The sequence below is a fragment of the Danio rerio genome, chromosome 7, assembly GCF_052040795.2.
Source record: "Danio rerio strain M-AB ecotype USA chromosome 7, GRCz13ab, whole genome shotgun sequence".
NCBI lineage: Eukaryota > Metazoa > Chordata > Actinopteri > Cypriniformes > Danionidae > Danio > Danio rerio.
This window is the reverse complement of record NC_141027.1, coordinates 39,040,361-39,056,351: the sequence shown is the minus strand read 5'-3', so window position 1 is coordinate 39,056,351 and position 15,991 is coordinate 39,040,361. Positions and strand designations below refer to the sequence as shown.

General features: G+C 36.7%; 2 protein-coding genes across 2 annotated transcripts in view; one reads left to right on the top strand and one right to left on the bottom strand.

Annotated features, from left to right (window-relative positions):
- phf21aa (PHD finger protein 21Aa) overlaps positions 1-6,256 on the top strand; it is a 40,301-nt gene extending 34,045 nt beyond the window's left edge. The window contains exons 13-15 of the mRNA NM_001328015.1: positions 12-87; positions 2,628-2,731; positions 2,923-6,256. Coding sequence (NP_001314944.1) covers positions 12-87; positions 2,628-2,731; positions 2,923-3,483 — 741 coding nt within the window. The 3' untranslated portion in view covers positions 3,484-6,256. The remainder of the gene's footprint in view (positions 1-11; positions 88-2,627; positions 2,732-2,922) is intronic.
- zgc:110699 lies at positions 4,360-15,897 on the bottom strand. The gene is made up of 7 exons (NM_001020806.1): positions 15,794-15,897; positions 15,519-15,628; positions 15,375-15,431; positions 12,825-12,898; positions 10,992-11,139; positions 10,371-10,464; positions 4,360-7,539 (listed from the first exon to the last, which is right to left on the bottom strand). Exons 2-7 carry the CDS (start codon positions 15,589-15,591, stop codon positions 7,350-7,352), a joined length of 636 nt encoding a protein of 211 aa, NP_001018642.1. The 5' UTR covers positions 15,592-15,628; positions 15,794-15,897; the 3' UTR covers positions 4,360-7,349.
- Between the last annotated feature and the right edge of the window lie 94 nt (positions 15,898-15,991).

Genomic DNA, 15,991 nt, shown 5'->3' with positions numbered 1-15,991 from the left:
GTTTTCCTCAGATTCTGCAGAAGGAAGATGCCATTGAGTGGCCAGGAACTCTTGCTATTGTACATTCCTACATCTCTTACAAAGCAGGTAAGGGCTTTTAAATACTAATGCTGTGATGGTAAACTTGCACAGAATGATGATTTGAGATCGCTTTTAAAAATATCCTGAGTTTGGAGTTTAAAAGGGAAAAAAGTCTCCTATAATGAGGCTCTTATGAAATGCACCAGTAAATTTCTGATCTGTGGGAAAAACTGTCCTAGAATTATAGAACAAAGCCGTAACCACCCACTTTTTCTGCAGTCTTGCTTCTGGAAGTAATTTCCTTTTATTTTATTCATTCAACTCTGAGATGAATCACAACATTACAAACTTTTTTGACAATTAGGAAAATATACCAAAAGTTCTAGACGGTGCACTTTTTATGAGAGAATTATCTAAAGTAGTTTGAAGCACTTAGAACTGTGGTCAAATCAGAACAACAGTGCCTTATCGAATGATACAAATAGAGAACATTTAATGAGAAGTACAGTTTACCACCTGGAATAATTTGGCAATTCAATTTTTCCATTAATCATGTTTTGCATGAATTCAATCCATTTTAACAGTCCAGTGTAAAAAGGGCAGGCTGGTTCAATAAAAAAGCAGTAGGTGTCACTTATGGAAGGGCAGAAAGAGAGTAATAAACAAAACACAATGTTAGTGTGGTATTTGTATATAAGTATTCTGATACACCCTATTTATGTTTATTTAATTATTAATACATGTTTTAAAACATGTATGTTTATTCCAAATGCTACAATTAACATTTGTTATAATTGCCTTTAATTCAGTGGTTCTCAATTCCGGTCCCTGTGTCTTGTGTTTGACACAAGGATCAGTTCTTGGATCTCTCTGTAAATGAGTGGATGATCTGAATCAGGGTGTGTTAAGTAATGCTGAGTTCAGACTACATGATTTTCAAAGTGGTTTTCACACTGCATGACTATCTGGGACAGCATTTCGTTGCTGATGTGTCTACATTATGCACTTCTCATTATGTAGTTAATAACAAATGATGGACTACGTGGCATTTTTATGTCACTTTTTGCGTGTGTTTGGTTGTGAGACACAGTTTAGACAAAGTTGTCGGCGATTTTTCCTATTGTAAAGTCACGCGGTGTGAATCCCCTGTGGACTCATAATTGTATAATGACAGGAGTGTGATCTAGTTCTTCTGTTTTAAGATGGTTTACAAGGATATGCCTTGTATCCTCACAATTCAAAATGCTTAAAAAATATTAACTTACTTTTATTTTTGTTACTTTTAGCATTCAAAATTTGCCACAGGTTTTCTGTGAGGATTGGGTTTATGACTAGGGGTAGGGGCTATATAATAAACAGTTTTTAGTAGGGATGCTCAGTTCGATGTGCTGAAGATTGATATCGGCCGATAATCACATTTCATGACTCGATCGGTACTTAAAAATCTGGCCGAACTCATGAACCGATCACAGGAGTTTGTTTATGAGTTTACAACCAGAGGAAGACACACAAGTGCTCCAGTATATTATACTTAGCCTAAAGCCACCTTTCCACTGCCTAGGATATTCAGAAATGACTTTCGAAATACGCCCCCTTGTGGCAGTTTTCAGTTTGTCGTGCACCATGGGAGTGAAGCTGTTCTTGCAGTGTCTGAAATAAAGGAGTGCAAAACCAAGAGTCTTAATTCTCTGTGCGCTCACCATATTAAAATGAATGAGTACTAGAAACTCATAGGCCACTAGAAATTTGGGAGGGAATGTGGAGACAACAAAAAAATAATATTTTTTATTACTCTTTTATGAATAGAAGTGTTTTTTTTTAAAATAGACTTTTTTCTGATTAAAAAAAACAAAAACAAAAAAAAAACCTTCTATTTCTCAACTTGAACGCACAGTCTTGCTTAGAAAACACTGGAATACATCACATCCGGTCGGCCTGTCCCAAACGGTCTAGTCGCTGGTGTTCAAATATTTCAGCAAATCGGATGCAAATTTTTAACATACGGAGATGATCAGAACACCACGCAGCTCCCAGACTACTCCCCATTGGAAATTAATAATTTCCAGTCTGTTACTTGTCGTTATTCGTGTGCAGTGGAAAGGCAGCTTAAGCCGAAGTAAAATGAACCAATCAATTATTGCTGTTTCTGGCCATGACATATTTACACCTAAATAGCATCCTTTATTTCTTCTTTTAGGTAAGACGAGATCTTCACTTAAGGTTCATACTTAGTTGGAAAATGTGCTTAATGCATTATAAACCTTGAAGCATCAGAATCGGTACTCTGTATCGGCTAATCACCATGACAAGGAATTGGTACTCAGTATCAGCTGCTAAAATCCTGACAGGAGCATCCCTAGTTTTTACAGTATAAATTGCAATATGCCTATGGCGAGTCTCCATAAACCATATACAAGTGTGTGTGTGTGTGTGTTTGTGCGCGCAATGCCATGGTATAGCGTAAGTCTTAATATCCCCAGAGCTCGTAGTGCATCTGTTTAGACAACTTTCCACAGAATTGTTAAATCAATTTCTCTATTGGGAAAATGAATGGGGTTTGTCTAACTTGTGCATTGAGATTCACACGTACACACATTTCCCTGCAGCTAAAGAGGGAGAAAAGGATCGACTGAAGAGATGGAGTGCAGAACTGCGTCAGGAGAGAGAAACGCTAGAACACAGAGTCGGACAGCTCAGCAACTCCATAACGGTGAGAGAAGTTCATATCATCCACTATTCATCTGCGCAGTGAGTCATACCACTGAAATTACAAATGTAACTGTGCTGCATTAATCCGCCAGAGTTCATTTATTATCCCAGAAGGCCACTATTCCATAACTATATAATGATGAGATTTTGGTCATATGAGTCAGCAGTACTATGTCTTCTCTCCCTTCACAGAAATGTATGGACAGCAAGAATAACGTACTGGCCCAGCAGAGAGACATGGAGGATTCACTCGACAAAATAAGAGGCCTGGTGCATCTGATCAGAGGAATCCAGCTGTCTCCTTTCATCTTGGCTAATGGAGAAATGTCCCACATTGGAGCTTCCGAAGCCAGCAGCTCCACTACAGACACAAACAACAACACAAATACCACAACAAGCTCCTCGGGGGCTACGGTGATAGTCAGAACCCTCTCAAACACTAGCGAAACCTTAAACCAGACCGGCGTGAGTAATAACACGGAAGCTACAAGCGCAAAGTGCGACGAAGGCAGCGAGGAGAGCACACAAATCAACAGCACGGCCAGAATCAGGAGCGAACCCACAAATACAAACGCAGCAGCCTTCAGCAATAACAGCAGCAGCAACCTGGCGGTTCTCAGTTCCAACGGAACCGTATCCGCAGGGGAGGAGAACACGAAAAAACACAAAAACAACAGTGACCTCAGCGTCATCCCACAGGCCCTCCTCGGCCCCATCGTACCCCTCACAGAAGTGACGGAGGGCGTCAAATAGCGTCGAACGCAGTTGGGAGCCTAAAGCGTGCCAGTTAACAGTGTTGTTGTTTTGTGTCGTCGTTTCATCTCTTGTATCTATGAGGGAAAGAAAATCCATAGTGCCATTTACTACATGCAGGAAGAAGGTTCCTAAAGTACCAGCAATGTGTATGCTAACGTATGCACACGGAGAAGATTTCTACAAAGAATAATGATATAGAAAAGAGTAATAAAATTTAAAGATATCACACCATTGTGTGCCTGATACAGTTGCCATATAGCACCTCTGAGTGGGAAGGCTTCTGAAGGCTGGATCGGGTGAAGGTCTCGTCCTGCTAGATGAGTAGTGCAGCTTCCTATCAGGTTCCTGTAGCTCCGATCTAAGACAAACGATACGACGCGTCTGTTTTTGTCTGTGAAATGCAGCCGAGGTGCAGTCGTTTCGTCTAGTTTTCAGTTGTCACGTCTCCAGAGGAACATGGAGCGCAAAAACAGGTCTTTATCACACACACACACTGACAAGAAACACAGGTCTTCCAGGCGTTCTGCTGGAGGTTTAACTAGTATCATTTGCATTTGTCTATTTTGTGGTGTTTTTAAAGAAAAAAAAATCGAACATTTCTGTAAATATGTTTTGCTATTTTTTACACATGACCTTATTTATAATTTCCTTCTTATTAAAAAAATCCGTAGTTCTGTTCTGCCAAATAATCGATGCCACAGGGAACTGTTCTTTTACGTTACTCTGAACATTAAAATAGATATTTAAGAGTAGTAGAGTAGTATTCGTAGTGTCGGTCCTGAAGTGTCTGTGAGGTAAATTCTGACCATGCCTTATCTACTGAACAGATGTGATTTACTGAGAGCGCGGTTCTCTCTCATCCTTCTCCATTTCCACATTGATTTGATTATGTTTTTGTTTTTACCCAGACTGTAGCAGGGGTCTCATGCCTTGTCCAATGACTTACGAGGAATCATGCAGTCAGAAATATCCCATAAAACCGGTGTGCCAGTAACGTTATGCTTATGGGCCAATTTAAGGGCTTCTGTTCTGTATCGTTTTAACACACATGGAGTCACTTTACTAGGCGATAATAACACTGTTCTGAAAGCTGTCCAAAAGCACAACACAGCATGCCTAGTGCAACTACTCCACCATTGTTTCTTAGGAGCTTTGCTTCTTTTTTCTGTTTCACATTTTGCATTTCTCTATCATATCAGAGCTCTTTCTCACCACTGTGTGCTTTCCAGTGTGTGACTGAACATGAACAAGCACAGACAAACACGCCAGACCACTTCAAACACCAGAGATTCAGCCGCGGTAGCTTGAACACTGTATCATGTGCCAAGACGACACTGCTTTCATAGTGTTTAAATAAAAATAGAAAAGCACAAGAAATAATCCAGAAACACAGCGGTGTCAAACACACATGGGGTGCGTCGCTTTTGATAAAAGACAGAAATATCTCCAGTGTTTATATCTTCGTTTCAGGTTCGTGAGTGTTTTCGATCCTGAACATGCAGCTCTAGCCTGCAGTAGCCTCTGTGTATTGGTTGCCTTAAGTTCTATAGACTATGTTAGGCTGTTTCACCGTAGTGTTATGACTTGTCGGTGTCTTAGAGTGTGCTTTTTTTCTCCCCCCTTTTCGGAAACAGAACCTACTTTGTCATCCGGTGTGGTTGTGTTAGTGAGGACAGTATAGCGAATCCGACCACTACACGTTAGGAAAGTGCTTTCTGAAGTGCTTGCGTCTTCTGTCAAAACACAATATGAATTGCTGGTTTGTTTGTTCACCTTTCTAAGAACTTACTTTTGGTTAAATGATTCCATCCCAGGATGATGATCTGGGTATGTACCCCTCATTTTAATTTTATTCCATCTAGTATTCACATGTTTTGTCTGATGAAAAAATTATACTACAACATATTTTGTCACAATTGTGAAAATTCCAAAGTGACACGCAGGAAAGCTGCGTTCTGTTTGGTGGTTTATTGGTATGTCAGGTTTTCTTGTGCATTGAAAAAAAAAGAAGAAAGAAAAGGGAAAAGAGCCCTTACATAAACGCTCATCAGATGTGACATTTGCAAATGTCATCTCCCGTCTTTAGGGCCAAGAATCCTAAGGCCAGATGTGGCTAGTAGGACTGACAGTGCTTCTGTGACAGATGTTCTCTGATGAGATAGATGGGAATCTACTGTGTCTCCTCATTCATGTCCCTTACACACGAGAATTGGGTATAGTGTCCTGAAGTGTGCGAAATCTGATTGTCAGATGTTATAGTGTTTACTGAGAGCTCAGGCTTTTGTTCACGTTTTCAACGTACGCATAATTATGCTTATGAAGAGTCACATTCTTACACCTCATGCTGTTACCTCATTCAGGTTGATGAAACCCTCAAAAATAAAATCAAGGACGGATTATTGCGAGCTGAAAATATCAGTCTGTAATCTAAAGTCCTTAACTATAAATTGAGAACACATTTTACATCAATTTGTTGTATTAAAAGTGTCTAGATTCTTTCATAGTTTTTAAAAGGGATGTGTATTGCCGTTTCTGTTTCATTTTACTTTTATACATTTTGTATGTTTGTTTTTTTATTCTTATAATTAATCTTGTGTGTTGCCTGATGTCTGTTTACCTTTTCTCATAGAATTCAAATCCATGTGTAAGTTATTTGAATATATAACTTCATGAATTTTTTCTGTTGAGGACACTGGATATTACTGGAGCATTTGATCAATTTGTATTTATTTATTTTTACCATTTTTGCTAAATAAAATTGTAAATTAAATAGCCTGTTATTCCTCTGTAGATCAATTTCGCATTGATGTAATTAATAGATATGAACACTCATATCGATGGAATAGACTTTCTTATAACCCATTTGAAAACATTTACTTCAGAGTGAACTTTACACTCTTCCAGGACAGAGAACGTCTAAAAATGGCAGTCTATAATAAAAACAAAAACACCATATAATTTGTTCTGCTCCCACATGACATTTGAGTCCCAGAGAGGCACATATCAAAATGAAATTGGATCAAAAGAGCATCAAAATATCAAGTCACAAGACACAGATCATCTGCCACATGGTGCATCATCTGCCATTTTAAGCTTGACTTAATAATACTAGACAAGTTCAATTAATCAGAATGAACACGAAGCCCATAAATAGGCACGTATGACTTCTCACACATAAACTTACAGAAACAGAATGAATGTCACAGGACTCCACTTCAAAGCAGTGAAAGGGATGCAAAAAGAGATTAATGTTGAGTGTTTAAAATATATATTTTTTTTACATTTTAAAATACCAGTTTAAAGCTCAGAGGTTGACTGCTTCCATAATAGCATACTCTCACGAGTGAGTAGAAAGTAATTAGACTTTTCTGTATTTATGTGTGTAATGAGAATGCAAGCAGACCTACTACATATTCACCATTTTGCCATTATCATATTATGACCTATCTCTGCATCTTTGCTGACATTTACAAATCTCATGTGGCCTTATAAAATCGTGCACAGTACATTATAGGTCATACTTTTTCCTACATTTGATGAATATTGTACATGTATAGGCTACATTTTTCTTTTGTGACCGTTACTATGTAGTAACGAAGTATGTGAATTAGGAAAGCAGCCACTGACTCCCTACACCGTGTGAAGTTACATTGTTCTCCTCCGACATGTCAGCTTCTGGCTTTTTCTGTGGCGTATATTTAAAGTGGGACTACCTGGTTGTCCAGGCGTCTGTAAAGTCAGTCATTGTTGCTTCCACACACGGCGCCTTTTTGCTGTCTGTCAAAAATTCGTCACAAAAGGCACTTGTTCTCCTCGGAAATGTAGTCACGTCATGAAAACGGCAACATGTTGGGGCTTTCTGGTCACCACTGCATTGTTTTACTTCGAGTGAGTTTGTTTTTAAGCGCGTGCCTCATCTGCAGCATCCGCGAGCGCTTGTCCATAGCCAGCAGGTGGCGCTGAAACTCCTGACGCACTTCACGCACCAGCTGACCAAACGCAGCCTCCACAGACGAAGCGTCCTCTGCTACAGACAGCTCGAAAAAACTGCACCTGCATCACAGGTCATATCTTAAGCAGGGTCTGAAGGGGTTAACAAGCAAGGCTGGACGAATTACACATATCAAGCCTTTCAGTAAAAATACAGATGTTACTCAAGTGAAAGTGTTAAAGGGATAGTTCACCCCAAAATGAAAAGATGCTCACTTTTTGCTCAACCTCAACTGGTTCCAAACATTTATGAGTTTCCCATTTTCTGTTGAACACACTCACAAAATATATTTTGTAATATGTTAAAGCCTGTAATCACTGACTTTCATAGGAGGGTTAAGTAATGGCGTAGACCCACACGTAATCTGCGGGTGCAGAAATTGGGATCAGATTTTTAGCCTAATCATTGAGTCTATTTGCTTGTTAAAATATGTGTAAATGTATATTTATTCAGTTTTTAAATGAATTTCAGGAATATTACTGACTAATATGAAAGTGTTCATTTGATTTATTTTCAAAACAGTTAGTAAAGTAATATTTTTTGTCTTTTAATTGATATATTGGTAACACTTTATTTTGATGGTCCATTTGAGTATTAGCAGACTGCTCAATATCTGCTGATACTGCTTCTTAAACAGACATTTAAACGAATATAAGAAACTTTGGAAGTACATGTCAACCCCAACCTAACAGTCTACTTATAATGTAATGAGAATTAGTTGGCATGTAGATGCGATGTAACTTACATCAACAAATGGACCATCAAAATAAAGTGAAACCATCATGTTATAAAATAGACTTACTTTGTTTACCAGATAAGTGGATCTAATTGAATTTCCATTGTAAACATTAAATAAGTTTAAAAGCTTTTCTTTTTTTTATTTAACATATCAAAGTTTTAGTTATGATAGTCCCAAAATCAATCTGCATAAATCCACAGATTTTTTAGAAAATTCTCCATAGAAATAGCAAAAAATGTCCGCAGATTTTGTCTGGCCCTAATAATGGGTTACTATAAAAGTCAATGGTTATAGGTTTCTAACATTTCTAACACTACTTTTGTGTTCAACAGAAAAAAAAAGAAAGTCATACAGGTTTGTGTCAATTGCAGGATGAGTAAGAAGATGAGAAAGTTTTCACATTTAGGTTTTACTTGAGTCAAAGGTTCAAAAAGCTAGTATTACTGCTTGACCTTTACATGCTTGTATCAACGTAAAGTGTTTATTCATCCATTTATTTATTTGCAAGAACTTAATATTATCTAAACTTTTCAGTGACAAATACGTTTGGTATTTAATCCTTTAAGTTTGCAAACTGGTGAAAATAACAATATATTATATCATATAAAAACAGAAATTAGTAAACAAAGTGTTTAATAGGTAACAAATACAAACATACAATATAAAAACAGATATTACGACAAAACATGTCAGCATTTTAAAATTAAGTTAGATATTAAGTTAACTCAAACTAATAGGCTTAACTAAATATGATAAGCTTGTTTACAAATCAGACATGGCTATCACATCTCTGCAGTTTCTCCAGTTCAAAGTAACAAAGAACTACTGTACATGATTTTATGAAATGCATTAGAGTAAAACTATAATATGCTTTGGAATGTAGTAAAGTAGCAGCAAAATAAAAGTGCACACTCTTCCAGGACACAGAAAATCTAAAAATGGCAGTCTATAATAAAAACACAAACACCATATAATTTGTACTGCTTCTTCATGACATTTAAGTCTCACAGAGGCACATATGAAAATGAAATTGGATTTAAAAGCATTAAAAATCACAAGACACAGATAAAGTCAGAGACATAGATTATCTGACATTTTAAGCTTGACTTAATAATATTAATACTAGCTCAATATAGTTAAGTCATAAAAAAAACATTAAAGTAAAATAGCATTACTGATTATATTATAGTTATATTATAGATTCTAGATGATACATTTTAGATTGTCTTTACATATTCATTATATTTTTGGATTATGTAATTGAACTGAATTGTAATATTGAAAGCTAATATTGTTGTATGTAACTTTCCATTTCTGACACTCCAAGTTAATATTTTAAACAGTTAAATAGTATTTTTTACTAATTATAATTATATACTATTAATAACATTAACATAATACTATTAAAATATAAAACAATTACACATTTCTAGGGTTTAGCAATTATATTGTTTTAATCTATATATATATATATTATCATTTCAAGAGTACACACTTAGCTGATGACTGATTATAAAGCTTGTTTGGCATGCTGTCCGGGAAGAGAGCCCTGGGCTCATAAGATCATCGAGCCTGTAGCTCCCTCCCATTTGCAAGGCAAAAGGGGAGTTTGAGCTCAGGTAGATCTCGAGAGCTCCCCTGCTCTAGTAGCCAATGAACAGTTTTCAGTATATAGACAGTGATTGCTCTTAAGAGATTACTACTCACTAGGAGCATGTCTATGGTGCCGATTTGGATTAGTCAATTAATTTAAGTTGCATGTTTTTGGACGGCAGGAGAAAACTGGCGTACCAGGGGGAAACCCATGTGAGCACGGGGAGAATGTGTGATCTCCGCACAGAAACGTTGACTGGCTTGGTAAGGACTAGAACCAGTGAGGTTCTTGCTGTGAGGCGACAATGATAACCACCGTGCCACCCATCTAGAAAAGAAGGAGGAGTAGAGGTGGTAGGGGGAATTTTTCAAAACGAAGATGGCTGTTATATGGAACTTAAGGTATTTATAGTGGCTTAGGAATCGTTTGATTGGTGAATCATAAATTGGATAATGCAAGACCAGCCGCAAACAATCATAAGCACGTGATCCTCTTGAAATTAGTTTATAAATAAACTTCACTTAAAACTGCTGCTATCTGTGAGACAAAAGCATACTGACCTCAGATCAGAAGCCAAAGCCTGTCCCTCATCTGTCCTCACAACTCGGCCGTTCTCCATGTCACATTTATTGGCAACGACAACCGTTGGAATACCTGTAAGACACACACACACACACACACACACACACACACACACACACACACACACACACACACACACACACACACACACACACACACACAATGATGTAATGGATGCTGTAACTCTGAAGGAGAACAGACTACCATTAAAATGACAGTACCAGGTGACAGATGGTATAATAAAGGACTGCAGTGTTGTGATACTCTCTTTCCCTCTCTCTCTCTCTCTCTCTCTCTCTCTCTCTCTCTCTCTCTCTCTTTATCTCATTCCACGAATCTGTCTGTCATTTACAAACTCACACTTAAAGGCTGCAGTGTACTATATTAAGAGTTCGTGCCTGAGGTGAAATCTCTGAACTGAGACCAATTAAGGCAGCCTGAGTCACACTGATGGATAACAGCGCTATTCGCTATTCGGAGGGTCTGTACACATAAACATGACTGCTTGCGGTAGCACTAATAACAGAACAGGCTTGCCTTTTGTGCTCAGTCACTACACTGTGATGGTGATCATTCACAACAGTCTTGATTGGCCTTACCGAGCGTTTGCTTAACGTGGTCAATCAGTCTCTTCAGACGCGACACGGCCTCAAAACTGCTGCGGTCCGTCACCGAGTACATAATGAGAAACCCATCACCCCATTTAATGGAGCTCTCCAGAGAGGACGCAGCAGCTCCTACACAGTCCTGAACACAAACAGATTCACACATTTGAATAGCTTGCATGAATGTGTGCGATGGAGGTGACGCATATCTAGACGTGATCCTGAAAGCAATTCCAGAGCTGAAAGTATGTGAATTAAATCCACACACCAAGCCTCCGCCTTCTCAAATGCACTGGAAATTGTATTCTTTCAGTGTTTAGTCCATACAATAGAAGTCAATTTGAGAGCCCACAGACTGTCATTGTACTGGAAAACACAATCATGATGTGTTTCAGTATATAGACAGAAACCTTCTGTGAGAAAGGAAGCCATGCAGGTTTGGAACAACATGAGTTTGAGTAAATGGCAGAATTTGACTTTTTGGGTGAACTAACATCTGATTTATTTCATCGGATCATTATAGGATTGCACGATTTACCGGTACTATGGTAGTATCTTGATACTATGGCTCCAAATTACTAGTGGTGCCACTGTAGTTTGTAAACGGTAGTATCATCATTAACGGTCTATCTACAATAGATATTGTTGCATGTGGAAAGTCACTAAAATGCTCACACGTTTGTGCAACAACAGACCATTTTATTTTAATAATGTGTGGGGAGCCCTTTAAGGTCGTAGATTTTAAAGTTTCAAACGCACACCTGAATCTGTTCAATTCTGTTCCTGTCAATATGATTTAGTAGCTGCAACAACCACAACAATCCATTGAAAAACGACCCACATTGGTGCCAGTGTTGTAGTGGTTAGTGCGTCGACACATGCACTTGGGTGTTCACGGCGACCCGAGTTCGATTCCCGCCTCGAGGTCCTATGCTGTTTCTACCCCTCTCTCTTCTCCCCACATTTTCATGCAATACACTCTACTATCCTGTCCAATTAAAGGTGAAAACCCCAAAAAATAATTATAAAAAAAGAACAACTCACAAAGGTAAATGTTGAATTACTTTAGATTGTTACCTAATAAGACCACACAATTTTGACTACTTCATATAGCCTTATTTTGTTGGAAAAAATGCTTTTTTTGTAACAAATTTCGTTTTGGCATAATTTGCATGTTTATTTTAATGCATTTTTGGTTGGTCAGTTATCTACAAAATAAACAAAAAGAACTCATACAAATTAGGAGAAGTGAAGTGCAACTAACACTTTTTCAATAATAAGAGAAAGAAAGTAGACCTATTATAACATCTAAAGTACAGTATTTCTGACTATTTGCTTTATTATTTGAGTAGTATCGCAATACTATTTGGTATTGTGATACTTCAGCTGGTATAGTATCGTAAGATGAACTAATGGAATTGCGACAACCCCAGATCATTAGTATAATCTGAACAGGTTATGTCAGAAAAGAGAGTCATCCAAAATATCACTGCTGCACTCACACAGATGGTGCTGCTTTGTCCTGATCTTATGAATTAACAAGTGCTGCTCTACTGTGTAACACAATCAATGGCAGGCGGGCTGTTGAAGCCACTCCGCCAGCCTGAGATTCAGTAAAGCAGACATGAAAGGAATGGAATGGTTCAGAGAGTCCTGTGTCTCATCAGCCATTTGACAAGGCAAGACCATCCTTTTGTCTTTTTTTTTTGAGTCTGTGGATAAATATGCCTGTAAAACAACACAGTGGCATATGCACAGAAACAGAGAGTGTCTCTTAATGCATCAAAGCAAAAATACAACACTAAAACATACTGTGAGATGCTGTACCTTATTAACAGTGTCCAAAATCTCCAGCTCAATCGCCTCCTTGTCCACTATTTTCTGACACCGGTAGTTGACCTCTAAAATACACAAAAGGTATATGCATCATGCCTTCTGCTAAATTTGGTTGTTGTACAGTGAAGACAAAGTTATGTTTAGTCAACAGAGCATTAGTGTGCATTAGACAATAATGATAATCAATAATTACATATATTGCGATAATGAACACTTACAGTGAATGATTATTTATTATTTAAACCTTTAGAAAAATATTCAGATTGTTGTATTAGTCGTTGTATATTTAATCATATAATTTCTGTTTAACTAAGAGATTTTTTTCAACACATTTCTAAACATAATAGTTTTAATAACTCATTTCTTCTTTCTTTGCCATGATGACAGTAAATAATATTTGACTAGATGTTTTTCAAGACACTTCTATACAGCTTATAGTGACATTTAAAGGCTTAACTAGATTAATTAGGTTGACTAGGCAGGTTAGGGTAATTAGGTAATTTATTGTATAATGATGATTTGTTCTGTAGACTATTGAAAAAAAATGTAGCTTAAAGTGGCTAATAATTTTGACCTTAATATGGTTTCTTTAAAAATTAAAAAGCTGCTTTTATTCTAGCCAAAATAAAACAAATAAGACTTTCTCCAGAAGAAAAAATATTATCAGAAATACTGTGAAAATGTCCTTGCTCTAATAAACATAATTTGGGAATTATTAAAAAAAATTCCAAAGGCGAGCTAATAATTCTGATTTCAACTGTATATAATTTTATAATTATTTTGTTTTGTCGTAAATTTAATATGGATTATATTTTCAAACATTAATATAAGGGTTCCACATGATTATCTGGGCTAGGAAATTAAAAATAAGTATATTAGCATTTTGTTTGTTAACTCTGTAAAGCTCTATATATTATTCATTAATTTGACTAGTCAGTGTAATGACAACTACTAAAGCATTTATTAATACAAATAAATAATAAATAATATATTTTTAGTAAATTCCAAAATAACAAAAATTTAAAATTTTAATTGTTATGTTGAATTGAGTAAATAACTAATACAATTGTGTCAGGCCCGTAGTCAAGGGAGGTTCAGGTGGTTCGAAAGACCCACCCCTCACTAAGTCCAGAATTCATCCCATATATGAGCTCATTTGGCCTATTTTGACTGCTATGCCATCATAAATAGTGAAAATAACCCATAGAAAAAGGTTTTAGATCAAATGAAGTCCTCTGTTGGCTGCCGCTTCAGGTTTGACTTAAGTTAATCAGTTTTGGCCAGTGCACACAATTATTTTTCATGAGTTCAACACCCAGCTGTTCAAGAAAACATACAATCTGACATAAGAGAAGTCATCTTTCACTACTTTATTATATAAAATAGAGAAAGTATTTTGCAAGTAACTTTTCTTCTAAATATTGGATATTCTTAAAACAAAATATGACCAATGAAAAGATGTGAAGCACCAAAAGTGACCGATATTAAAATTAATTTGAATACTATTTTGGAAATTTTTGCTATTCACGAATTTTCAAATGTACTTTTTTTTTTTTTTTTTTGCTATGATGACTATCCGACAAGCTATTTCAGCTAAAATTGTGCTTAAAATGAACCATTAAATCTCACAATTAAATATTAGCCCAAAACAAAGCCTATAACCAAAAAAGATACACTTTTTGAGAACAAGAACCACCCCTTTCACCAGGCTGGCTATGGGCCTGTGTGTTGTATTTTTTATTAACTTAAAATAAGTAACTTAACTATAATAAGGCCATTTCCTACGGATGATTTTAATGCATTAACTAACATTTACTAATCAGACTTTATTGCAAAGTGCTACATATTGTACTTTATAATCCTTTTGCAATTAAATTAGTTTAAAACTTTTATTTACTCTGAACATGTATATACAATAACTCACTATACACTTATTTTGTTATACTACCCACTGAAGTGCACATTTTTGGAGCTTAGGTCAATATCCTGATAATGCAGAATACTGTTATAAAAGGTTCAGCAATTAACAAGAAAATATGAAACCATCATAAAACTACACTGTAAAAAATCTGTAAATTTAGTTTTCCATATTTTGTGATTCATGTTTTTTCTTCACTTATTTATGCTTTTGAATGGCATTATGGGATATTGATCTATCCTCCAAAAGCTTTTCATCTTAAAACATTTGAATAGGTGATATTGGCATTTTTAATAGTTTACAGTAGGTTGTTGTTGTAAATTACAGTACAAAAACCTAATAATACGCTGCCAATACATGTTGTTATTTTACAGACTTAGTTCTCTATATTATGTAAAATTTTAATGAAAACAATCTCTCTAAAATGTCAATAAAAGTAATTTTGTTAAACAGTAGAGTTAAATTTTTAACAAGAACGGTGGACAGATCAGAGATAAAACTCCCACAATGCAATTCACAACCGTAAATAGACAGAAAACACGCGTGAATCACAAAATACGGAACCTATTTGTAGTCAACAAATATTTTTACAGTGTAGTGTGTATGTATTTCATCATTCTTACCCCTTTTATGTTCATACTCTCCAATGAAACGCCTGGTGATGAATCTGACGCACAGAGCTGAAGTTAAGAAGAGAGAAACAGGGCAATAAGAGTCATCAAGACAAATCAATATCCATTAAACCCAGTAATCCACTGCAGTGTTACCTGTCTTGCCACAGTTATCTCTTCCCAGTACCACGAGCTTCGCCCTCAGCATCCTCCGTACAGACTCTGACATGGTCAGTGTGGACAATAGTATTTCTGAATAACAGACACTGTTGGAGACGGTATGAGACCAAATAAAATATTGTTTGTAACGGTCTGCTCTAGTTAAGCGAGTCTGTATTTCACGTTAAAGGTGATGCGGTTGAAATGAAAACAGTTAAAGTTCAAAATAGGCTATGTAAAAGAATGAAACAAAGTTCCCAAGAAATACTTACTTTGCTCCCGAAAGTTGCTAAGCAAGCAGACTGTACATCATAGCTCCAATGGAGACTCTGGCGGAGATCATGAAGCAGACTCTGCTGGTTGCGCGTCTCCGTCTGTCTGCTTTTAGTAATGACATTAGGAATAGCGCGCGCGCACCGCGGACAGCACGTCATTGTTCAGCGCGCTCTCTCTTCTTATTCCACATATTC